Below are 26713 nucleotides of genomic sequence, written 5' to 3'. Positions count from 1 at the left end.
AAAACGTTGACCTCTCAGTTTGTTTTTTACGTGCGGGAATAAGAAGAAGTCTTTCGGTGCCAAGTCAGGACTATACGGCGGATGACTCATCAAATCGATGTTGTGGGTGCTTAAAAATGAAGTTGTTTGAGCCGATGTGTAAGAGCTCGCATTGTCGTGGTGAAGAGTGATCCGTCTTCGGCGGTTGGTTTTCTTGATTTCTTGGAAGACAACTGGCAAACAAATGGTTGTGTACCACTCAGAATTGACTGTTCTGCGTTGTTCTAGTGGTACGGTTGCGACAAGTCCAGTTTTTCCGGAAAAATAGGCGACCATTTGCTTGGAAGTGCTTCATGCGCGAACAACTTTTGTTGGATTTGGCTCATCTTAAAACACCCATACAGTCGACTGCTGTTTGCTTTCGGGCTCATACGCGTAAATTCATGATTCATCACCTGTAACGACGTCATAGACGTGTTTCGAAACTGCGATCGTATTTTTTGAGCATTTCCTTCGACCAATCGATACGAGCCTTTTTTTGAGCGAATGACAAATTGTGTGGGATCCAACGCGAACAATTTTTTTTAACATTCAAATGTTTACGCAATATTGAACGTATGCTGGTCCCACTAATGCCTAAGGTTGTCTCAATCTCACTATAGGTCACATGACGATCTTGCAATATCAGTTTGCGCACAGCATCAATGGTTTTCCGAACAACAACTGATTTTTGACGACCTTCACGAAATTCGTCTTGGAGAGAACTACAACCACGATTGAATTCACCATACCATCGATAAAAACTGGTACTTGATGGAGCTTCATCGCTAAAAATTGAATTAAGTTCATTCATGCACTGTTGCTGAGGTAATCCACTCGTATGTGTAAATGAAAAATACAAATCAGTATATTTAAATTTATTTATCATTGACATAGAGTAACATTCTAGATTCAATAATCGAAGAGATATTCAGGACAAATCAAGGGGTTTATAATATTAAACGATTTTTCATAAATTTTACAATATTCTTGCAGCCTATCAGGTGTGGCACTCTCAACATTGTTCCACATGGTTTTCAAAACTCGGACACAGCTTGTAACCTGAAAACGAAGATAGATAAAATAGACTCACAATCACTAATTCATTCATCTATCATCCACCAAAAATAATGCTTTGAAAAATTGGTTTTGATCAGTGGTTGAATTTTTGATTCCTAACCTTTCAAAAGCCCACTATTTTTGAAGGCATTTCAATTCATGAGAAAAGTCTTTTGTCATAAGATCAAAATATAGAGGAAGGGATATCATGAAAAGATGAAAATTCAAAAAAATTCCAATAATCACCCAAAAAAAATGTGGTAATCGTCCACAGATATAAGTAGAAGAAAGATAGTCTGAAGCAACTTCTTGTTTCGAGTATTTGACAACACAGAAATCACTTTTACTTTCTACATTTGAAAATCAAATATTGGTAACAAAAAATGTAACACATATCACTTATGATAAATACTACACAACAAAGTAAATGGAAGATATTAATATGAATATGCGTCACTGAAAATCACCTCTAATCCCAAACTAGAACCAGGATTTTGAGTGAAAACACTGGACACGAAGTATACCTCTCAAAAATTGATTTAACGTTTATAAAATTGAAAAATATTCAGATGGATTTCTTCTTAAAAAAGAGACTCTATGAATTTTCTAGAAATAATATCCGTGTGTACAGCAGTAATGTAGAAAATATTAGATTCCCACTTAATAACTAATAATTTTACCTGACTTTAGATGGAAATTAAAAAAGGAAACAAATACAGAAAGTTATGATACCATGAGATGAAGATTAGTTTTTTCCCAACACCAAATCGTTATTTTCAACACCTCGACACGTGTTTCGATCACCAAGTGATCATCTTCAAAGAGGAAGATTAAAACTGTTTTAATCTTCTCATGTCGCATATGATGTCGCATATGTCGCATATGACGATTCAAATGACAGTGACGAGTAAGTTGCCCTGTTAGACATCGTAGTTCATCCCTACTGTAGTCCAACAACTGTTTGGTATCAAGCTTCGAAGGGTGGATAAACGCCTTGGAGTGATCCAATCCTGGAAGATTCTGCCAGAAGTCCATAAATCTTCTTGTCATCCAGGTGTTCAATCTTTGTTTGGCAAAGCCTAAAGTGATGCCAATGATAGGTCTGGTCCGATGAAGCTGCTTGCAGCACCCTCCTTGGCAAGGGAGTCAGCAGCCTCATTGCCTTCCAGGCCAGTATGGCCAGGAATCCAGACCAGACACAATCTGTTAAGTCTTCCTATCGTGGAGAGTCGTTTTTGGCAATTTGCTACCAATTCAAGAGCTTCCAACGCCACTTGACTTGTTTGTGAGGTTGGATTTATCCAACCTCACAGTCCAAGAGGACTAGATCCCGGAGGATCTAGTCAACCAACAGTCTGTTGCACTCTGCAATTGATTTGTGCAATCGGCAATGTGCGCAAATCTGTATGCAGTCCATCTAGCCTCTCTCTCCAGAAAAATGTGGAGAGGAGGTATATCTAGAAGGAGCTCCATGGCCGCTGACGGTGCATACAGACTAAAGGTGTTTTGCTACCATACGCAATGGCACCCCATACCATTGAACCAACATTATGGTGACCATGCCTCTCCAAATCAAACCAGGGATCTCGTCTTTCACCACGACGCCTCTGAACTCTTGCTCTTTCATCTTGCATGCCCAAACAAAAAAAAAGAGAGATTCATCGCTGAAGACTACGCGGTTCCACTGTTGATGCCAATTTATTCTGTCTTTGCGCCAGTGCATTCGGTTGCGTCTACGCTGGAGACTCAGTGGCAACACCAAAGTGGGATGATGAGAAAAAAGTCCGAAACTTCTTATTCGCCGATATGCAGTGTGTCTCACTTCTCATGGAAACACCTCCGTATCTTCCATAATATTCGAGGTAGAACGATGAAACTCTCTGGACTGATGGAAATGCTCAAAATGTACCTACCACCTGAATGGGGTTGGCCAAAGTGATATACACTGTTCGCTACTCGCGATGGAACACCCCATTTTTACGGTAAAACATATTAGGGGGCAAAATAGGCTCAAAATTCCTTCAGATTCGTGATCAGGACTACCAACTTACTACGATTACACTTTTTTCCTGAAAAAATTTCAGTCCTGAAAAATCCTAATTTGTTTCACTTCTCATGAAAACACCCCCGTATCTTCCGTAATAATTGAAGTAGATTTTTTTTTGGTTTTGACATCAAAACATGAACGAAATTGTTTAAATTCTACCTGTTCACCGAGTGCGATTTTTTCTTTAAAAATTAACAGTTGTTTCGGTGTTGCAATGAGTATGAAGATTAATTTTGTTTCGGATGGTAAAATGTTTCCTCAATATTTTGATAAAGGACCCCGCACATTTCTTATAAGAAATGGCTTGCCTTGAATTTTGCCGAAATTTTGATATGTTGTAGTTCTTGATGTGCTGATTGAAAGTGTCCACAGCCAAAGCTCAGAATCGTTAAGTTTTCGAAATGTGAATCTTTGAATATAGATTTTTTCCATTTTTTGCAGTTTTTGCTCATCAATCGAGAGCTCTCACTTCTGGTTGGGATAGAATTTGGATGTTCAGCAACCAGACTTGGTTTTTCATACACTGCTTCACACTATCTCGATAATCTGAGAATGTGGTGCTGTGACATTTTCCTCAGATAGGCTCAAGATGGATGATAGCATCTCACAGCATCTGTATCTTTCATACCTGAGAGTACTCTCCAGATAGAATGAAGGGGTTCAGGTATTGGAAACGAACTATTTTGCGCCGTGATATGTTTTACCTGAAAATGGGGTGTTCCATCGCGAGTGGCGGACAGTGTATATCACTTTGGCCAACCCCATTCAGGTGGTAGGTGCATTTTGAGCATTTCCATCAGTCCTGAGAGTTTCATCGTTCCACCTCGAATATTACGGGAGATACGGGGGTGTTTCCATAAGAAGTGAAACAAATTCGGAAAAGTGTATTCGTAGTAAGTTGGTAGTCCTGATCACGAATCTGAAGGAATTTTGAGCCTATTTTGCCCCCTAATATGTTTTACCGTAAAAATGGGGTGTTCCATCGCGAGTGGCGGACAGTGTATATCACTTTGGCCAACCCCATTCAGGTGGTAGGTGCATTTTGAGCATTTCCATCAGTTCTCAGAGTTTCATCGTTCTACCTCGAATATTACGGAAGATACGGGGGTGTTTCCATGAGAAATGAGACACACTGTAGTGTACGCATTCAAACAACCCTTCTGTATACTTCAAACCACTGATTCGCAATTTCCCTAGTAGAAATGAACCGATCTCTAAAAGCCAAAAGTCTTAATCAGTGATCCTTTAGTGCTGTTGGTCCCCTGCGACTACTGGTGATCCTAGCACTGTGTTCTTGGCCTTCTTGGGTCCATTCCTGATAACATTTTAGACTAATATGCAAAGATCAATTTGTTCTTTCTGAAATTTCTCTAACTGAAAAACCTGCCTCACGTAAGCCAACAATTCGTCCTCACTCAAAATCACTGAGTTGAGGAATACGACGAAGTCTTCACACTCGAGACATAGTGTTGACAATACGAAACACTTTACAACGAACTCTTCAACAGTTGAAGCAGAAATGAGAATAAAAATTGGAGAAATGGTAAATGCCCACACGAAAAAAAAAACAGTTAAAAAAACTGATCAGAATAGCTTCCGATACGGCTGAAATTTTACTGGCTTTTTACTGGCCTCAGCATAAATACACATGCAAAACATTACTGAAATATTTTCAATATAAATGAGTCACAGTATATTTACTTACATTTTCAAATGCATCCGCTTCTTTTCCACAATTTTTAATGTCCATCGTCATTGAATGAACTGCGTTTATGAATTCTGAATGCGAGGCCATTACAGAGGACAAATCATTGGCTTTTTCAAAATCAAGTTCAAATTTCTGTAAACATTTTGAAAATATGAATGAAAAAATGTAGTGCTGGATGCTAGTTAACAGATTGGTTAGACCGAATTTAAGAAATTTCAGTTTCATTATTGTGGATTTGTGTGATTTGGGTTTGTCCTTCTGACAAGTTTTTTTTCTGGGTTCCAAGTCTAGAAATGAGAAAAAATAGTAATGTTTTTTTTTCTATTATTACCTGTCACTTCGGAAATTAAATTTTTCCCCTCATAACTGAAATTATCCTCCCAATTATCTACCTGTAAATACAAGATGATTCAAGGTATACAGTCCCCATTTTATCTTCAGAATAAAATGAAATAGTTCTTTGTACAAAGCCATATGGATGGGACTGATGATGATATTCAAAGGCCATTGAATTTCATAAACCAAACTTGTCATATCACATGCTTCTGACGAATCAGAACAGACCCTCCAATTCTTCCCAACTTGAACAGCGCATTTGTCATAGAATTCGGGATAGGCGTCCATAATAATGTCTTGGAGATGGGACGTTAACCAAATGTCGTTTCCCCAATTTTTGCTGCATGAATTGGTCTGAAAAATGCCAATATTATTTTCCGTAACACTGCTGAACCCAAGAATATTTACTTTTTTGAAAAGGCGCATGTAAAACGGAAATATCATATTATCAAAAAATAAGAACATGTGCCTCAGGAACTGAAACTGCTTTTCCAGAAAGTACTGTTCAATCAGCATATTTTTCACCATTAGACCGGACACTGTGAACCGCTCTTTCAAAATGCCACTCAATATGTTCTCAAAGAAATTTGATATTGGAAAAAATGTAGTTGTTATTCTAGATATCCTGAAACATCAATCAAGGTGACTATACATTATACTATTATACAAGACAAGACAGAAAGTAGGTCATCAAATCTTTGATTCATTAGAAAAAATGCCACTTAATAATGCCACCTAAAAAAAATGTAGTTGTTATTCTTGAATTCAAGAAATATCAATCTAGGTGATTATACATTATATTATACAAGTTAGAAAACACCTCTTCAAACATTTGATTCATTAGGAAATATGCCACTAAATAGTTCCACCTAATGAAAAATGTCACTTGATATATTCTCGAAGAAATTCAATATTGGAAAAAATGTAGTTGTTGATCTTGATATCCTGAAATGTCAATCAAAATAATTATACATTAGAGAGTAGTTTATCAAATCTATGATTCATTAAGAAAAATGCCAATCAATAATGCCACTTAATGATGCCATTTAATGAAAAAATGCCACTTGTTATGTTCCTGATATCCTGAAATATCAATCAAAGTGATTATACATTATAATGAACAAAAAAAAGTAGCGCATCAAATCTTTGATTCATCAGCAAACATGTCATTTGAAGGAAAAAGGCCACTTGATATGCTCTTGAAGAAATTTGAAATTATAAAAAATGTTGTTGTTGATCTTGCTATCCTTGCTATCCTATCAATCAAGTTGATTATACATTAGACAGTAGCTTATCGAATCTTTGATTCATTAAGAAAAATGCCAATCAATGATGGCACTTAATGATGCCATTTAATGAAAAAATGCCACTTAATATGTTCCCGATATCCTGCAATATCAATCAAAGTGACTATACATTATAGTGAACAAGAAAGAAAGTAGCTTATCAAATCTCTGATTCATTAGAAAAATTGCCAGTCAACAATGCCACTTGATGATGCCACCTAATGAAAAAATGCCACTTAATATCAATATCTGAAATATCAATGAAGGTGATCATACATTATAATGAACAAGAAAGTAGCGCACCAAATAGGTGATTCATTAGGAAATATGCCACTTAATATGTTCTTGAAAAAATTTGAAATTGGAGAAAATGTTGTTAATCTGTATATCTCGAAATATCAATCAAAGTGATTATACATTAGACAGTAGCTTATCGAATCTTTGATTCATTAAGAAAAACGTCGATCAATAATGCCACTTGATGATGCCACCTAATGAAAAAATGCCGCTTAATATGTTCCTGAAATATCAATCAAAGTGACAAGACAAGAAAGAAAGTAGCTTATCAAATCTTTGGTTCATTAGAAAAATTGCCAGTCAATAATGCCACTTAATGATGCCATTTAACGAAAAAATGTCACTTAATATGTTCCTGATATCCTGAAATATCAATCAAAGTGACTATGCATTATAGTGAACAAGAAAGAAAGTAGTTCATCATTTGATTCATTAGAAAAAATGAAACTTACTAAATAATAGTCGATTGACAAAGACCAGTGGCGGCCGGCGTAATTTTTTTCAGGGGATAATATACAATAATAGGTATGACCGTGTTATTGCAGGATTTTAGTTTTTGAAGGTTGATATTTATAAAAAACAACAGCAGTTAACAACTTATTTTTTAAAAGTATTGAGCAGTAACTCTCAGAGATGACTTTTTCAGTTTATCCCTTACTGCATTTGGCAGACTTTCAAAATATTTGACATTATTGTCTGCTTAGACTATGGAAAATTGAAAAAAAAATTTGAAAAAAATTCTGATTGATTTGGCCGTTACTTGATGAAGATCAATAGTAATTTCATAAACTACATCCTACTTTTCGATCTCCACAAACTTGTTTGTGTAATTTATAAAGTTAGAAAAAAATTGTCTGAAAAAGATACGAAACTGGTTTCCTTTAAAAACATTCGGGGAATATAGGCTTACTTCTCATAGAGTGTCAATTGCAGTGGTTGTATTTTCTTTGGCTGTTCAATGAAATAGTCCTCAAAGGCATACATCAAAAACCCATCAGTTGTGTCAACGAGGTTCTCAAGTTTGTCCATTTCAGTAGGTTTTTTACAATCTTCTGTGCACACCACGGGATATTTGTATTTCATTTCATTATCATCATCGTCTGATAATGAATCTCCAGCAGTTTGTATTGTTATGAATGGTTTTGTATCAACATCGAAGAATTTACAAAGTCCCTCCAGAGTTTTCCTAACAAATTCCTCATGAATAGTTTCTGTTGAATAAGAATGTTTATATAATGAACAGAAGTATAAACTCATTGGTTTTTACCTTTCGACTCATTGATAAAGGAAAACTTTCCTAGCAATCGGAGTAGATGCAAATTCCGACCAATTTGCAGGACCATATCTCTGATGATTTTCATCACACCATTCTCTTTGGAAGTCTTGTCCAATTCTTCATACAGATCAAAATTTAGTTTACATATATCGCTATCTGAAACACTAAATGATTCCCAACTTTTTTGTTATCATCGAACTAGAATTAGGAACTGATAATGTCGTTACCTTTCGTCAGGATCATTTTCACAAGATATGAAAGACATCGACTTATTCTTACTGAAACAATAATAAATCATTCTCAGATGTAAGACACATAAATATGAAAAAAAATGCACTATCTCAGGTAATATATTTCATATATATTATACATCTGCTGCTGATAAACTTGCAGTCAATTGAATTTTGTACTAGGCCTCTGTTTTATAGATATTAGCCCCCTGAAAATTTCCTGAAAATTTGAGTGGAGCTTTTTATTCAATGTCAAAATTTCAAAAATCTCACTGAAAATATGGTCAGCCAGATTATTTCCTTTAGAAAATTTTACAATATGTAAATTTTGAAAAAACAATTACAATACAATTTTACTTCTAGGATAACAGGTTACTTACTATTATTGGCATATTATAGATGAATGATTAACTCCTGCAAAACAGGTTGATTGAACAATTGAAATACCATATTACTTCTAGGAAATCAGGTAATTTATAAATATGGTCATTATTAGCATTTTATGCCAAAAGTTATTCAAATGAATGATTAATTCTGGCAAAACATGTTGATAAAAATATTAACTAAAGGCATTTTATGCCAAAGTTATTTGAATAAATGATTTATTTTGGCACAATAGGTTGATAAAACTGTCAAGTTTTGGCATTTTATGCCAACGTTGATTAAATAAATGCTTAATTCAGGAAAAAAAGCAGATGAAAATATTAACTGAAGGTATTTTATGCTAAAGTTATTTGAATAAATGATTTATTTTGGCACAAGTGGTTGATAAAACTGTTAAGTTTTGGAATTTAATGCCAAAGTTGATTAAATAAATGCTTAATTCGGGCAAAACAGGTTGATGAAAATATTAACTGAAGGCATTTTATGCCAAAGTTATTTGAATGAATGATTTATTTTGGCACAATAGGTTGATGAAAATATTAACTGAAGGCATTTTATGCTAAAGTTATTTGAATAAATGATTTATTTTGGCACAAGTGGTTGATAAAACTGTTAAGTTTTGGCATTTTATGCCAAAGTTGATTAAATAAATGCTTAATTCGGGCAAAACAGGTTGATGAAAATATTAACTGAAGGCATTTTATGCCAAAGTCATTTGAATAAATGATTTATTTTGACACAATAGGTTGATGAAAATATCAAATGAAGGCATTGTATGCCAAAGTTATTTGAATAAATGATTTATTTTGGCACAATAGGTTGATAAAACTATTAAGTTTTGGTATTTTATGCCAAAGTTAATTAAATAAATGCTTAATTCGGGCAAAACAGGTTGATGAAGCTGTTAAGTTTTTGGCATTTTATGCCAAAGTTGATTAAATAAATGCTTAATTCGGGCAAAACAGGTTGATGAAAATATTAACTGAAGGCATTTTATGCCAAAGTTATTTGAATTAATGATTTATTTTGGCACAATAGGTCGATAAAACTGTTAAGTTTTGGCATTTTATGCCAAAGTTGATTAAATAAATGCTTAATTCGGGCAAAACTGGTCGATGAAAATATTAACTGAATGCATTTTATGCTAGAGTTATTTGAATAAATGATTTATTTTGGCACAATAGGTTGATGAAAATATTAAATGAAGGCATTTTATGCCAAAGTTATTTGAATAAATGATTTATTTTGGCACAATAGGTTGATAAAACTATTAAGTTTGACATTTTATGCCAAAGTTAATTAAATAAATGCTTAATTCGGGCAAAACAGGTTGATGAAAATATTAACTGAAGGCATTTTATGCCAAAGTTATTTGAATAAATGATTTATTTTGGCACAATAGGTCGATAAAACTGTTAAGTTTTGGCATTTTATGCCAAAGTTGATTAAATAAATGCTTAATTCGGGCAAAACTGGTCGATGAAAATATTAACTGAATGCATTTTATGCCAGAGTTATTTGAATAAATGATTTATTTTGGCACAATAGGTTGATGAAAATATTAAATGAAGGCATTTTATGCCAAAGTTATTTGAATAAATGATTTATTTTGGCACAAAAGGTTGATAAAACTATTAAGTTTTGGCATTTTATGCCAAAGTTAATTAAATAAATGCTTAATTCGGGCAAAACAGATTGATGAAAATATTAACTGAAGGCATTTTTATTTTATTTGAATAAATGATTTATTTTGGCACAACAAGTTGATAAAACTGTTAAGTTGATTAAATAAATGTTCAATTCGGGCAAAACAGGTTGATAAAACTGTTAATTACTGGCATTTTTTGCCAAAATTAATTAGATTAATGAATAACTCTGGCAAAATAGGTAAAACAATCACAATACAATATTACTTCTAGGAAAAGAGGTAACTTTCAAATATGTTGATTAATTGCTTTTTTATGACAAAAATTATTTGAATAAATGTTTATTTCTGACAAAACAAATTGAAAAAACTGATAATTACTGTCATTTTATGCCAAAAGATGAATGATTAATTCTGGCAAAACAGGTAGATAAAACTGTTAATTTTTGGCATTATTTGCCAAAAGTTGAATAGATAAATGACTGATTATTGCAAATCACATTGGTAAAACTGTTAATTATTGTAATTTTATACCAAAGTTAATTAGATAAATGATTAATTCTGGCAAAACAGATTGATAAAACAATTACAATACAATATCACAGTTAGGAACACAGGTAAAATATCCTTGGGTAGACATTTTAAGTCAAAAACAACAAGTCCAAAATAAACAGAGATAACAAATCAGAAGTCCACAAACTACTATGTGGATCGAGCCCGGAAGTTTATATAGGAAGGATTTCAAGAATATCCGAACGAGAATATCCGAACATAAAAGACTTTTTGAACTGAAAAACCCCATTTGTACTTAACAGTATGCCACCTTTTAGAGACCAACTACGATTTAAATATAGACTATGACATAGAAAATGAAGGACAAAAATCAAATCTACTGCAACCTCTAGAAATCAATACATTTTCAAATTACCTTTCAAACATATTTATAAATTACCTGTTTTACTAGAATCAGTATTGAATCGTAATAGTTTTTTCAATATAAACCCGTTTTTCCAGAATTAATAATTTATCTCACGGTTTCTCAAACAATCGGTATTCAAATCAGATTCATGTTGTATAAAAATTGAAATATCTCATGACAATGAAATGAGTTATTAATTGTTTATCATTAAATTCTGAAATCAAAGATGTCGTATGTTTCCTTCAATATACTGAATTCAAAATATTATCCAAAACAAGTAAGTAGAGAAACAACACCGGTACCAGCCCACTTCAAGGTCGCCCGTCGTTGGTAAGTGTTTCAGAGAGAGACACTGCAGTGAGTGAAAGAAAGAAACGTGTGACGTAATCGTTGCAGAGAAGGATGGAATGAGTATCGTAAAGGTTCCCAAACAACAGAAATCTTGCTTAAATTTGGAAACATTTTTATAGACAATTTCGTGATACATAAATGTGACGATACCTAATTTTATAGGAGCCCAAGTTATTTTAGTTCAATATCAAACAATAATTATGATTTGAATTCCGAATATTCGAGAAAACAGTATACTTTTTGTATAGAATTTCATAAGAAACAAAAAAAGTGATAACCCATAAAATCGAAAAGTCAGCAGATTGACAAAAACTTTCTTCAACTTAGACATCAAAAAAAAAAAAGAAAACTCGAATTGAATAGAACCTTTCTGGGATTTTTCTTCGCTATAAAATAAGGACCAAGTAACAATTTATTCAACAGATGAGGCTCTCAAGCATCTGATCGAATCAGAACATATATATGCTACTTCATATGCATACCAACTCACTTGTTGATCAAAAATTCGCACGAGTAATCAGTAAGATCATTCTTCATCAACCACGAATCAATCAAGCTGAAGTAGTGATATAAGCTTCCTAGGTACAGAGCCAGTCTCAAATCCTGATCCAATTTGCTTTCTGAATGTTCTATGCTGTCGTGAAGACGTGCTAAGAGAGTTGATGCACAAGTCAAATGACTGTTTCTTTTGAAATCGATCACAATGTGGTTGTGTATTTTTTTCAGCAGAAACATGGGTTCCAAAATTTCTTCCAAGTCTCTAGCGAGATTCAGCAAAGTATAAGTAGATTCTAAAAAAGAAAAATTAAATTGAAACTGCAACACAATTTGAAAAAATGTAAAGCTGGAACTGGAAGTTTATTGTCCCAAGAAACATTAAATGCTCATAATTATGGACTATAACTAACTATGAAGCATATACAGGGTGGAGTTGTCCATTTTGAGCATATGCTAACATGAGAATAAAGTAAGAAACTTCAACTCTAAATTTAATATGGTTTGTCCAAATTTAAAAAAAATGTACACCGTTGTTTAGAGAATTCCAAGACCTTTCAAACGCTGAGCTACTCGCCCCCTGTTCTCTATTAAAATTCCAAGGGTTGTTCACCCCTCTGCTCCGGGGTTGAAGTAACGACACTGTAGATGGGGAAAAACTGTCCCCCTCCCAATAAAAATCGACCTGTCTGAGCGTTTTTTCGGATTTGCAAGAGTAGTACCCAAAACCTCCATATCAAGTTTTCGATGGCCCACCCTGTATACCAAAATAACAGAAATAAGATATTTCTCACACATAACACATTAGAAAATAACAATGAAATGCAGTCAAATATAAAGAAAGTACATGTTGAAAACGAAATGAAGTGTAATAGGAAAAATAATGCAAACTATCAAATTCAACTAATTAAGTTTCTTTTTTCAATTGATATTTAAATTTTGCAATGAAATAGTGCTTCTTTATTTTTTATTTATTTCACATATGAAGGAACAATTCGTTAACGCAAGTCTCAACTCCCTACACTGTAGATTAATGGACTATCAGAAGACACCTATCAGAAAACAACTACTCCCCTGGCTAATACCACGAAGGGCGTTGGAATATATCCAACAGGTGTCAGTGCAGGATTCTTCATCGAAGTTATTCCTGCATATGCTGTTGGCGATACAATCGCAGCAATAGATTTCCAATTATTGGAACACACTTGCAGACCGGTTTCGGGCTCTTTGCCACTCGTCAGTGCAAGGTAGAGTCTATCATCAACATAAAGTCAATGCATCATTCCTTGAACTAGGCTGAAGCTGACAACAAAAACAGGTTTGTTGTCGCCCCATCTGCCTGTGAACAAGGTAAACAACCGCAGGGGAGTAGTTGTTTTCTGATAGGTGTCAGTTCATTAACCTAAAGTGTAGTTTAGACTGGACCCAACGAATTGTTCCTTTAGATGACTTTCTTTATTTTATCTGCAGTTGAATTGTATATAATGATCCCATCGTGATATATCGACTTTTTTCCAAAAATTTGTTAATTTTTGATAGTAATTTGGTTTCTCTTGTGGCATGATTGTGAATATGTCCAAATCGAATACAATTCAAGCTCGATTTTTTTGTATCACTTTCAACAGAATGATTGAAACAGCTGATTTTAAGTTTATAGAGTGTATTTAAGTCCAATAAATAGTTTGGTTTATATAAATTCAATGTTGGTTCTAAATATGGTAAATTTATGAATGCTTCCAATTATTTTGTTTTGTTGCTCTCACCCTGTTCTCGGATTCTGTCCTCCAGATTTGATAATTCCACATAAATAGGCCTGATAATATTCTGTAGCGAATTATTGTAGCTCCTGAAAGTTTGGGGAACTGACATGATGTAATCATCAGACTTGACGTCCAAGGATTTGGAAAAGTCTCGAAAAAACTCTGTCAATTCTATGAAAGGAATGAACTGATTCTGCAGGAAACTTTCCAAAGTCATCTGAAACAACGAGATTGAAATTCAAGTATTCATTGTCCTTTCTGCATTTTGTGGAGTGTTTGATTGATTTCATCAAGTATCGGCCAGTTCTATTAAATAACAAGTGTATTATATCTGAGCGGGACTACTTTGAAGAAAGGGAATGGAAATTCATCTTAGTCTTTGAACAGACAGCATATGTGAGAGTCATCTATAGATAATACACACTTTTTTCTTTTTGTTTCATCGACAGTTATCCATTCTTTATATTCATTGTCACTACTAATTCCACAATCTCAATGGGTCCTTGAAAAGTTTACACCAATATGAATCATGGAGTATTTTTGAACTCAAAGAGAGATATGCAATAACTGTGAGTCCAGGCAAGTTGAAAATAACGGTTTCAGAGATCATAACAATTTAGCAGTTATTTGCATAGCTGCAAATGTAGTTAGAATTTTTTTTGTGGTTGTAGTAATAAAGACGTTTATTATTATTATTATAAATAAAAGATTTCCAAGAAAAAAATGTACATTCACTTACTGAACGTGTACTAGATATTGTAACATTTTCCCTAGGCTTGAGAGTGTTTCCTTCAAATTCAAAAACGGCAGACGTGTGGGGAGTCCATAACTGCCACAAAACTTCTCGTATAACTTTGTATTCTGAAATTACAGAAACTTTCGGCATAACTATGAGTCCCATCACTTGCTTCTCAAGAAAATTTTCCCTGAAAACACGATACAAATGAGTTATCACTAAAAGCATGACAAACACAAATGTTGCAACTTATGTAAAAGCATAAAGGCAATGATCTGATCAGGTGAGAAACTTGTCTAATGTTATTTTTCATATCTCATATTGGGTTCTTACTTTCCTTCTAGCCTATCACGCCCACAGAGATAAGATTTAAGGGAGAAGAGAATGAGAGAACTAGGTGTCTAATTAATAGGTCTATTCCTCCCACTCATTTATGTCGGCCCATGTAAAACACCTTGCTAGTAATCATTCAGAGATAGATATGAAAGGAAAATCAAGTAATGATTTCGCAGTCCTTGAATGGTATCATGATGGGGATATTTTCAAAGATAGAGACATTTTTCAGAATGGTTGAGGGAAGTATCAACAAATCTGTCAAATCATCTTCGGCCAACTGAAAACTTCTCCCCCAAGAGATTCATAAAGAATGATCCTCTTATTACATCAATTCAGTTGATGAAAACAGTTAAAATAACTTTATATAGAATTAAATGTATCAGATATTAGACATGGATCACAGTTACGTCCTTAAATTTCCATAATTCGGATGAATATGTATATTGTGAGACATTTTGCAAATATTTCTCATCAGAACCAGATATCTGATACCTTACCATAAGTAATTAAGACTCATGACGTAATTATGACATAATTATGACGTAATTATGACGAAATTATGACGTTATTATGACGTAATTAGTAGATGTTATGAATACACAGACCCACAGAACAATATCCATGATAACAATACAAGTTTAACACTATAAATTTTTTAGGAAGTGTTTAGCTACACAGTAGCTTTTAAGTTGGATTGGTACATCAAACTATTCTACAATGGCTTTTTTACTCTCTCCTAGGGTTCAGCCAGCGTTTGCAATGTACGCGCAAAAAAATATTTTCATTTATGACATCACATTAGAAACCTCTAAAATCATAAGTGTCTACTATATTATGCAAGTTATATACATAGAAACCTTTCTCTTGGCTTACTCTATCTATTAAAAAACCTGCATCAAAATTTGTTGCGTAGTTTTAAAGATCTAATTATACAAAAGGACAGACAGCGGGAAAGACTTTGTTTTCTTTTCCTCTTTCTATCTGTTTTAATTGTACTTTTATGATGAATAAAGAAGTATTATTATCTTTATAAATAAAATATTGTATGGTAATTATTTCTTCAAAATCTACCTGTTCAGCCAAAATTACTCATTTATCTAATTAGGTTTTGACATAAAATACCAATAATCAAAGTACATACTTATAAATTACCGGTTTACCTAAATGTGATATCACATTGTAACTTCATCATTTATCTAATTGAGTTTTGTAATTATTACCTATGTTATATAAAATATTGTGAAACAGTTAAATAAAATTTCTAGTTCGAAAATTGTATAAATATTATCATGGATATTGGTAATGTTTTTTTTCTTCAAATAACACACCAATAGCTCCAAAAAAATTTCTACATACCAGAGATTCAATTTTTAGCCTTAATACATAAGGAGACTGCTGATATTTAGAATGAAATATGAGAAGCACAGAGACATACTATACTTACACTTCGCAAATGAATTTTGCTATTGTAATTTTTTTATTGCAATTTTAAATCTAAAAAGAGAATGTAGGATGTTCTTCATTAACATTTCTCATTTATGAGTAGAGAATTTACATCTACCACGGATTAGCATCTGAAAACAGTTTCTATTTTTGGAGCTTTGATGTTTTGATGTGCTAGTTTTGTCACTCCCACTTTTCTGATCATAATAAAACGCAATACATTTTCCTGAGTAGTTGAACTTGGGGATAGTCGCTTCATTTATATAGCTAGATTCAATATTTATTCGACTCCAGTGCAACCCCTCTAACAAATCAATATTTATTATAATGATGAAATCACCAGTTTATTCCCACATTGGCTTCCTTCAATTCGCTGAAAGGAGCTTCGTAAAAATGGTCCTGATTATACCAAGAATGTTGGATTGTATTCAGCAGTTCTTCTCTATTTGCTCTCAAATTCACAATGACATCTTTCTCGTTACTCGTTATGACTTGAGGTGTATGTGTAGAACTGGAACATTCGTCTCCCAACTCGTTGAAAATATCACCAACTGAAGAATCCTCTGAGTATTCCTTGAAATTGAGAAAAGTTTGAAAAGTGTTGTGCAATTCAGATGTTATAAGAACTGATCACATTCGAAATGAAATTTCAACAGTTTATAGAATCGAGCTTAGACTTCAGAAAAGTGACTACACCACATTCATGAGAGTCATCAAGTCTGGAATATAGATAGATATTTGTTACAATAACTCGAGAGTTATTCGTAAAGGTTTAATGAGAAAATGTGTTGTTCAAAGAATTTCAAAATGACTTTTTCGAATGAGAATCAAATATCAAATGTAAAACTAGATTAAAACATCAAAACCAATATTTTCAATATTTATCCAACTGCAGCTGAATATACTGTATATCTATTGTCTTTCAATTGTGATTATCTTCTTTGTAACACTGAAACTTTCATGCAACTTACACTGCTCTCATCGAAATCTGGGGCCCAATTTTCAATGCCTTCTTTAAGGTACTCTGCCCAATTTACTTCTTCTTCCTCCTCTTCTGGCTTCATTTCATATTCCTCAGGTTTTTCGAGGAATTTACTGGTTGGTTTCTCCGACATGCAGAGGAGAAATTTTACAATGTTTAAACGATTCGAAAGAAAATCCTTAGGCAAATCAGGCGGAATGTAATTGTCATATGCATCTTGTAATGCTTTTGCTTGGTTGAAAAATCCATGAAAATTGAATTTTTCTGCCATCCCAGACATAATTCGATCTACATCACGTTTATTGAGAAAATACATTGTATCAGAATTTTTCAGTTTAGTTAGAAAGTATTTTTGTACATGGATAAATGGTTCAGAGCCCTCCTGTAAATGATGTAAATATTATTACAAATTTCAATTTCACAGTGGTTTTTCTTACTTCAAATCCAGATATTTGCTTTATTAATTCCTTGACACCTTCCCCAATATCAGCACTTATAGGTCTTGCCATCTTTGTATAGTTATGAAACGAAAACTAATTAATCATATTGAAATTAAAATAAGATCGAGATTCTCTTCATTACAATGAAACCTAAGAAAAATCAATGTTTATTTGTTATTGTCATCATAACCTCAAAAATTTCAAATTTTAAATCTACTCACAGAACATAAAACTATGAAGCACGAAACACAATTCACAGCTCTCAGATATAGCACCCCTGTGAAACCCAATGTGCCATCCGGGATCAAAAACCCGAAAACCAATGAAAAACTACCGCAGCACAGACGTAAATGCGGACTATATGTTCTCGTTTCTACTATATCTGAATTCAGAATTCACAGAACAAATTTCTCTGCGGAAATCTGACAAAATCAATACAAGTTGGTTCATCAGCGCATGTTCATTCTGTCGTAGACGTACAAAATCCTAAAATCCCAAAGTAATTGTTTTCTTTTATAAATACAATTTATTTAAAATATCGTGACTCACAAATAATGTTAAAATAAAAACCATAATCTTTCAAGACAACTAGAATTTTTCAAACAATACAATGGTAGACTATTACAGAACTTATTACTTCTATTCAACATCGTTTCGTTGTGACATCTAACGGCGATAGGTATCAACTACAACTTCACGGTCGGGAGTAGAAATCGTCAAATGTACGGCTGTTTGAAGAATAAGGGGATTGACATGTAGATGTCACTGCTACACGTATGAAATTGAACAATTCTCATTTCCAGTATTTAATATTGAATTTGAACAAATTTCTCCATTCCTGTGGTTCGTAAAATGACTACTTTTTCATATAGAGAAAAGTAGAGTACATATTAATTATCTGTGCTACTAACAATTTTCAAGGAAAACCCTGAAATACGTCAACTATTATTTTCACCAAGATGCATAAAAACGCTGGTGTTGCTACCATTTCGCTTTTGTTTTATCAAAAATTCTCGACAGGAGAAATGAGATTGACCCAGCTTTGTACCTATGTTGATAGATGGTGCAAGAATCGGAATATGTCGCGTATGTACATAATGAAAAACAATTCTTTCACTTGAATTGTACTAAATTTTACCTAAATCTTCGAACCATGATCAAATTATCACCATCACCAACTGCAGTTTTTTAATCTCTTCTTAACCACTCAAACTATTCCAAATTGAATTAAATAACAAAAACGGGAAATATTTTTGAATGTTCTTTTGTAGGTTACTTCTTATGATATTTTATAATATTATTGGCATACACAAATGAATCTCATTTCAAAATATTCTTGTTACAAGTCATAGAAAAAGGATAGTATTATCGTAGAATAGAATAGTACTACACGCGATTAATGACAATTACTCACTGGAATAGTTCTCACGAGTAATAGCCACAGTTCGAGAGTTCTCGTTGTTAGCAAAGCGTTTTCATTCATTGTTTCAAGCATATATGTGCTTTCAGGTGTCTTTATCAAACTCAGTTTTATAAAACGTTTTATATGCCATTTCATTCGAGCTTATCGACATATTAGGAATAATTTCGGAGATAGCGTACGACTCCAATTTGTGATAGTTCATCGTAATTACCTGCCGTTTGCCAAGTATTGTTGCTTACAAATGTTCAGGAATCTCATAGTTTCATTATGGCTGAAAATTTTGATGAGTGTTTCAGAATTTGTGATAGTTGGGTCATACCAGTTTTTCCGGGACTGAAGGTAAGTGCTACTACATGAACTGTACAACTTAATTTTTTGAAAGATGTAATGGATGAGTTCGTTTTGAGAGTTTTTGCTGAATTTGGGGTAGGTCCGTAGGATTTTTCCAGGTAATCTGTTTTGAATTTTCGAAACTAATCAGTTCCTGTCATTTCTTATCCCTTTCTCTTGAATTCCATATATCTTTCTTTACCTTTAGTTGACATGGTGAACAAGTGAACATTCTGAGTTTTTTAATTCGAAAAGGGTTTTGATAACAATTATATTTCCTATAGAACTTAGCTCATAGCGAGTGTATGCAACAATACCTACCTAAGAAATAAACCAAATAACTAGTAACTAAGGCTATACCTAAGAAATATGTTTGGTTCATGCGCATGTTAACATAACCATAGCCTAATATGCATGGGCTGTTCATAACCTACGTGAATGTTCAAATTTCGCGGACTACTTACATTCGATTAGAATTTTTATTTTGGTACACAGTTTCAGCTGTTTTGCATGTTCAGTTTGTTGGTGAGAGTCATAAATGTTTTTGCGTGTTCGGCGATCAAAGAATTATGTGTAAAAAACGAATTAAGTGCTTGAACATACTTGAAGAGCATAGGGTAGATTGACCTTAAGTGGTAGCGATAGTGTGGATTGACCTTAAGCGATAGCGATATCGAACATAGACCGCATCAAGATCGGCAATATACTATGGATCGACACTAAGCGGATGCAATATCTTTCCTAGAGCTTATGTGAGTTGACCTTAAGAGGTAGCGACAACGTACCGAGACCGTACGGAGAACGGGACCATAGTGTGGATTGACACTTAGGGGAAGCGATATGGTTTCCAGAGTGTATCAGATGGGTGCTATAGTGGGAATTGACCTTAAGCGGTAGCGATATCAAACATAGACCGTAGCGGGAGCGGCACCATAGGGTAGATTCATCATAGCGGCACCATAGGGTAGATTCATCATAAGCGGAAGCTAGAGCGGCTTCATAAGGTAGATTGACCATAAGTAGTAGCGATAGTAGGATTGATCTTAAGCGGTAGTGATTACGTACCGAAACCGTATCGAGAACGAGGCCATGGTGTGGATCGAAACTTAGGTGAAGCGATATGGTTTCCAGAGTGTATCAGATGGGTATCATAGTGTGGATTAACTTTAAGCGGTTGCGATATCGAACATAGACCATATCGAGAGCGGCACCATAGTGTAGATACATCCTAAACGGTAGTGATATCGTGATACCGTATCGAGAGCGGCACCACAGTATGGATCCATATTTAGCGGAAGCTAGAGCGGCACCATGGGGTAGATTGACCTTAATTGGTAGGGTTAGTGTGGATTGTCCTTGAGCGGTAGTGAAATCGCATCGAGACCATCGAGAGCGGCAACATACTATGTATCGACCCTAAGCGGAAGCGATATCGTTCCCAGAGCGTATTGGATCGGTACCAAAGTGTGAGTTGACCTTAAGCGGTAGCGGTAATGTATCGAGAGTGGCATCATAGAGTAGATTGACCCTAAACGGTAGTGGTATCATACCGAGACCGTATCAAAAATGGGACCATAGTGTGGATTGACCTTAAGCGGTAGCGATATCGAACATGGACCGTATCGAGAGCGGCATCATAGTGTAGATTATGACCCTAAGCGGTAGTGATATCGTACCGAGACCGTATCGAGAGCTGCAGTATAGTGTGGATCGATACTTAGCGAAAGCGATATCGTTCCCAGAGCATATCGGATCGGTACCATGATGTGGATTGACCTTAAGCGATTGAACTTAAGCGGTAGCGAGATTGTACCGAGAGCGAATCGATAGCATATTGAGAGCGGTACCATAGTGTCGTTATACTTTAGGTTAGGCGGCATCTATACGAGTATTATATTTCTTAGAATAGTAACACTTAGTCAAAGAGATTTTATCAACAATAAATTACATTTTGGTTTGGATTGATTTGATTTATACCGATACCGGCACCATAGTGTCCAGAGAAACTATAGTGTAGAAGAAACTTTGTAGTTCTACCATTCATAGTTATTTCAAAAATGATAAAATGTGAAAAGTTATATCAAGTCATATTGGAGGAAATAATTTATTCAATGAGTGTTTTTTTGTTTCAGCTGATGATGCAAAAGCGAGACATAATTCTCACCGCCGTATTTTCGAGTCTTGCTGCGCTTATCCTCTTGGCTGGCTTGGGCGCTGCATGTTATTGCTTCCACAAGAGGAGGCGCAAGCGGGATGAGGACGAAGAAGATTCCCAAGAGGTGGTTACCAGCAACAAAGTGGAGGTGTCCCAGGAAAAGAAATCGAGGCTCAACGGGTTCCTGTCCCTGAAGACGCCATTGATTTCGACCAAAACGCTAGGGTGAGTGAGTTTTTTGAAATTTTGATTGACATGAATGAAAGGGTTACTTACTTTATAGTCCGTCAGATGTCCAAAATGCGTTCAAGAAACGTTATCTCAATATCCTCAATATGTGATACGTTGTACATTCCATAACAGTATTACCTAAGTATTACTCTGAAAAAGATAAAAAATCAGAAGAGTCCGAACAGTTTCGAGACATCTATGATCTACCAACTGAGATTCTCATTTTCAAATTATACTTTTTGAAGAGATGAAAGAGATGACGCCACCTTGATTTGTAAAACACACGTCAAGTGAAGTGTTGCAGTTCTAATGTTTATAAGCTGTGTTCGAGTATAATTTTGAAACGAATTTTCTGAAATATTCCTTATCTTGGCAATTCGTCGATTTTTGTGCTGTTCATCGCTAATTCAAGTACATTTCTGATACACGGTAGACAGATATTACCCTCCGCCAACCTCTAAAACCGAATCGGCTCAGTTGCCGCATTAGATAAAATATAATCAGGCCAGTATATTGGGAGACAGCATCAAAAGAACTGATAAGAAAATATATTGGAAGTCAACAGATTGAATAGACTTGCGAAGAATAAAAACTCAAAAGTCGTCTCCACAATTTATTATCACCCTCAGATGTTAGAACGGTAAAGCCATCAATCAGTACATGTTTCGAACCTATATAGGTTCATCATCAGCTAATTTTTTTAAATTCTACAATAAAAGGAAAACAACATAACAATAGTTAATACAATGAAGTATAAAATACTTACATGAAGAAGAAAATATTTGATAATGGAGAAAAGAAAATTTTCACGTGTTACCAATGAGGAAATGGTCACAATGATATGTTAATAATAATGAAAACAAAATTTTCTAAGGTAGTAAAAACGACGGAAGTTTATAACATCATATCCATAAAAGATTGAACTATTTGAGGCTTGGAGCTTTTATACACACTCATTAACATCAAAATCATCAAACGGTACATGAAAACAATTTTCTTCTGTGACAGGAAAAATGTTTGACATTTTATCTCTGATGACAGGCAACAAAATGTCACTTTTCATGAAATTACTTTTTTCACTGGTCCTCGTGAAAAAAGTGAGTACTTTTTCCATATAGAAAAAACCAAGAAAGTACTTGATAAAAATACATGAATAAAAATCTAGTAGATGGTGGAAAAACTGGCCCCATTTCCATAATCATTACTAATAAATCAGATTTCCTGTAGGAACTATTCGAACAGAATACATTTTCACCTGAAATGATTTATTTCCTAAATACATAATATCCCTCCGGTTATCAACTAAACCGACCGCCACTGTTTTATGGTCCAACTTACTTCCCGTAAACAAACAAAGTTATGCTGTCTTCAATGTAAGAATGGAAATGGCCTTTCTATTGTCTTTTGTTACTCAGAGATCCGTACCAATCATATCATCTATACATGCCATCTTGTTACAAAAATAAGACTTTTTGGGAGAGCAAGGCAGGAAAAATTTAGTTAAAATCAAAAGAATTGAAAAACCTTTGGCAATCAAACTGCAGTTGTTCATCAAGAGATATAACATTAGGGTTATTAATAGCTCAGTTGATTTCAAAAGTTTCAAGTACCTAAATTAAGTAAAGTGCCATTTTGGCAAATGTGTAAAATATCTAAATCAGAATCAATATCAAAACTATGATTGTGTAATTAAGAATGTGATTAGAGAACGAACTTTTAGTGTTATAATTATCAAAGTATAAATTTCTGAAATTGTCTACCAGAGGTTGATTGACTAGATATTGAATTGAATTTTCTCCGTCAGATTTTACAAAAAAAATTCAGTATTTTCTGGGTTTCCCTATGAGCAGAGTTTCTGAAGTCTTTGTATCATGTATTCTCGCTTGAAAAATGTCAGAGACAAGTCCCAACAAGTTCCCATGGATAATCTTGTTTACAGAGACTGCCTAGTTTTGAAGTCTCTGTATTGCGTAATCTGATAATTTTTGCAATTACCCCAATAATTGCCATCATATAAATCAGTGAGCTTGATTGACAATATTTTCAAAAACTTTGGCTTTTGAAAAGTTCTACGGTATGAAAGATTGACAGCTGGTGGTTTGGAGAAAATGTTGGTTTTGAGTCAGTGCGACACTGGTATGAAAAATATAGATTTGATATATACAGTTTATTATTTTATATCCATAAATCCACAAATCTTAAGGATTTGGAGGTTTAAATCGAATTTCTCAGTTGTGTCCAGAGATGGCGGCAAATCCTCAATGTTTTCCTTAACGCGTTATTTGAAAAAATATTCACAACTCGGTATTTTTTATGCTTTGAGACATTTTTCGATGAATCGATGTCGACTTTGTTCGGTGATAAGAACATTTAGTATTCGTCACTGAAATTCAAAAGTAAAAAAGTTTGGCATAATTATCATCAACTTTTGATATGCAACAATTGTCATGGTCTGCTCAGTTCGACAAAGTCCATCACAATATCTGTTTGATTTTGGGTGATGCGGATTGCGTTGAATTTGAAAATGACAATTGTAATCAAAACAGACGGTTAATTAGTGCTTATCCGTAGGTGTGCATCACCATTGAGAAACAGACACATTTTACAAATAGTCGGTAAAATAAATTGCTACTTTAGTTATTCCTCTTCCTGTTGGTAGGGTAGAAATCTTCTGTCTACGACAAAAGTATTCTGTTTTCACTTTCAGTCTGGACGCTAAACAGCTCTGTTAGTTCGACTTCTCACCACCAAGCTGGGCGCTAGTAACTACAGACTTTGTATCAGAGGTTCCAAATCAATATTTTCTAGAAAGCGACATCTTTTGGTTCGTATGAAACGCCAAATGTGTTCTAAATAAAGGAACGGAGGGATTTGTGGGAGACTTGATGTTTTAATCAATATTTACGAAAAGAATGAGAACAGTTTCCCTAAATAACATTAATATGCAAATAGCGGTTTGTAATTCGCAACACGCCTTCTTTTTCCGTTCGTTTGTAGTCTGGCAATTTATCAGAGAACAGTTTTATGTGTAGAAATGTCAAGCTTCGCTGAGATTCCAGACACATTTAATGGCTTCATAATTGCAGACATCTAATTGAATCCATGACTGTGATACCACAGGGCAGATTAGGGATATTGCAAAGCAAGTATCAAGAACATTAAGATCAATATTTATATTTCAGCTAGTCATCTATTTGTTATTTTAATTATCACACTCGTTGGAAAGTAAGCATCAAATCATACTGATATGTTAATAGTTCACATTCAAAAAAGACCATTCTCATTATGCATGGGTTGTGGGTATATAGTTGGAAAATATCCAGGTAACGGGAGTCAATTTTATGAATTGGTACATACGATTTTTCTGAACACATTGGAAAGCGATGTAAAAAAAGAACTATACCTGTTTAAATGAATGAATTATTTTGACTGCTTTTTTATTGTCAGTCAACCGTTGATTTTCTTAGTGCAAAGTGCGAATAATATTTATCAAGTCAGGCTTCAACAGTATTTTTTTGCCAAAACGAAACTTCTTTCTATCCATTTTCTTCTAAATAACAAAAGTTACTTCACTCTAAATGTTCTATCCCACAAACTAATCGTTCGACAGCTGTACACTTTGTACACGTTTCTTTTGAAGGTTAGGTTCAACCATTATCTAAAGATTTAAATCCTTAGACAATGGTTCAACCCTTGTGGTTAGTCTATACCAGGGGTCTCCAAACTTTGAAGCCTTCGGGCCATAATGATTTTTTCAGTTTGTTCCAAGGGTCAATTTCTGCCCTCAACTATATTTCTAGACTGTCATAGTCGCATAGTGCGTGACCTAAGCAAACTTACGCTTTTTTTGCATTTCACTTATTATTGTGTATTGTGACACTTAACGACATCTAGTGGCGAGAAGTGGTACTATGTACTATCTTTTTCAGCTATACGCTAGGTGGCATTAGACGTAATTAAATATTTGGAATTAACGCGTTGGTTCGAGAAAGTTCTGGTTCTAGCTAGTGTATTCCGAACACCTCGAGATGGCAGTAATAATGGCATATAGAAAGGCTAGCGGCGCAACTGCGAGTTAGTCTGCGTAGGAAAGGCGAAGGAAGCGAAACTGTCTATTGTGAAATAAAGTAACACCCGTCAATAAAAGTATTTTGATTTGACTTATTGTTTTATGTGTGATTTGTTAGTATGGAAAGGAAGCGAAAAATCGACAGTGAATGCAGAAAGTTCCAAGAAAAAAATGAACTTTCAGTATTTTGTGATTGAGTCCAGTAATAAGGCGCTATGTTTAATTTGTAATGAAACTATAGCTGTTCTCAAAGACTATAACATTAAACAACACTATGATTCGAAACATCTTCAAAGTTACTCCAAGTATACAGGAAGTTTGCGAAAGGAAAAATTTGAAGCTTTGAAACGCGGACTCAAATCGCAGCAATCTTTGTTTACCAAAGCGAATACTGAACAAGAGTCTGCAACTCGCGCCAGCTTTCGTGTGGCTCTTGAAATCGGAAAACGTGGCAAACCATCCACTGATAGAGAAATGATAAAAGAATGCTTGATTGCAGTAGCCGAAGAAATATGCCCCGAAAGGGTAAATTTATTTAAAAGTGTCAGTTTGTCAGCAAACACCGTGGCTTGGAGGGTGCAAGACATCGCAGAAAATATATCATCTCAACTGTCTGACAAAAATGGACAACATGAGTGGTTTTCTCTAGCATTGGATGAGTAAACGGATGTGTCAGATATTTTTAAGGGAGTTGAAAATGCCATTGATAAAAAGAACCATCGATGGAGGAATTTGAAATCTATAACAACTAATGGAG

The 26713-nt window shown here is 34.3% G+C and overlaps 2 protein-coding genes across 5 annotated transcripts in view; one reads left to right on the top strand and one right to left on the bottom strand.

Annotated features, from left to right (window-relative positions):
• The window catches only part of Syt7 (Synaptotagmin 7), a 703683-nt gene that overhangs the window by 215114 nt on the left and 461856 nt on the right, over positions 1–26713 (top strand). For all 4 annotated transcript variants that reach the window (XM_074179490.1, XM_074179533.1, XM_074179453.1 and 1 more), the window contains one exon: positions 21634–21881. In XM_074179490.1, coding sequence (XP_074035591.1) covers positions 21637–21881 — 245 coding nt within the window. In that variant the 5' untranslated portion in view covers positions 21634–21636. The remainder of the gene's footprint in view (positions 1–21633; positions 21882–26713) is intronic.
• LOC111504941 (gamma-tubulin complex component 5) lies at positions 886–18096 on the bottom strand. The gene is made up of 14 exons (XM_074179348.1): positions 17970–18096; positions 17746–17898; positions 17298–17690; positions 16667–16899; positions 14551–14737; positions 13815–14028; positions 12047–12347; positions 8255–8305; positions 8019–8191; positions 7662–7962; positions 5577–5793; positions 5225–5522; positions 4830–5119; positions 886–1080 (listed from the first exon to the last, which is right to left on the bottom strand). Exons 2-14 carry the CDS (start codon positions 17815–17817, stop codon positions 931–933), a joined length of 2880 nt encoding a protein of 959 aa, XP_074035449.1. The 5' UTR covers positions 17818–17898; positions 17970–18096; the 3' UTR covers positions 886–930.

Source organism: Leptinotarsa decemlineata, unplaced genomic scaffold (genome assembly GCF_025532065.1).
Source record: "Leptinotarsa decemlineata unplaced genomic scaffold, Ldec_3_MD MMD2_P_RNA_scaffold_1, whole genome shotgun sequence".
NCBI classification, from domain to species: domain Eukaryota; kingdom Metazoa; phylum Arthropoda; class Insecta; order Coleoptera; family Chrysomelidae; genus Leptinotarsa; species Leptinotarsa decemlineata.
This window is presented reverse-complemented; position numbering and strand designations above follow the sequence as displayed.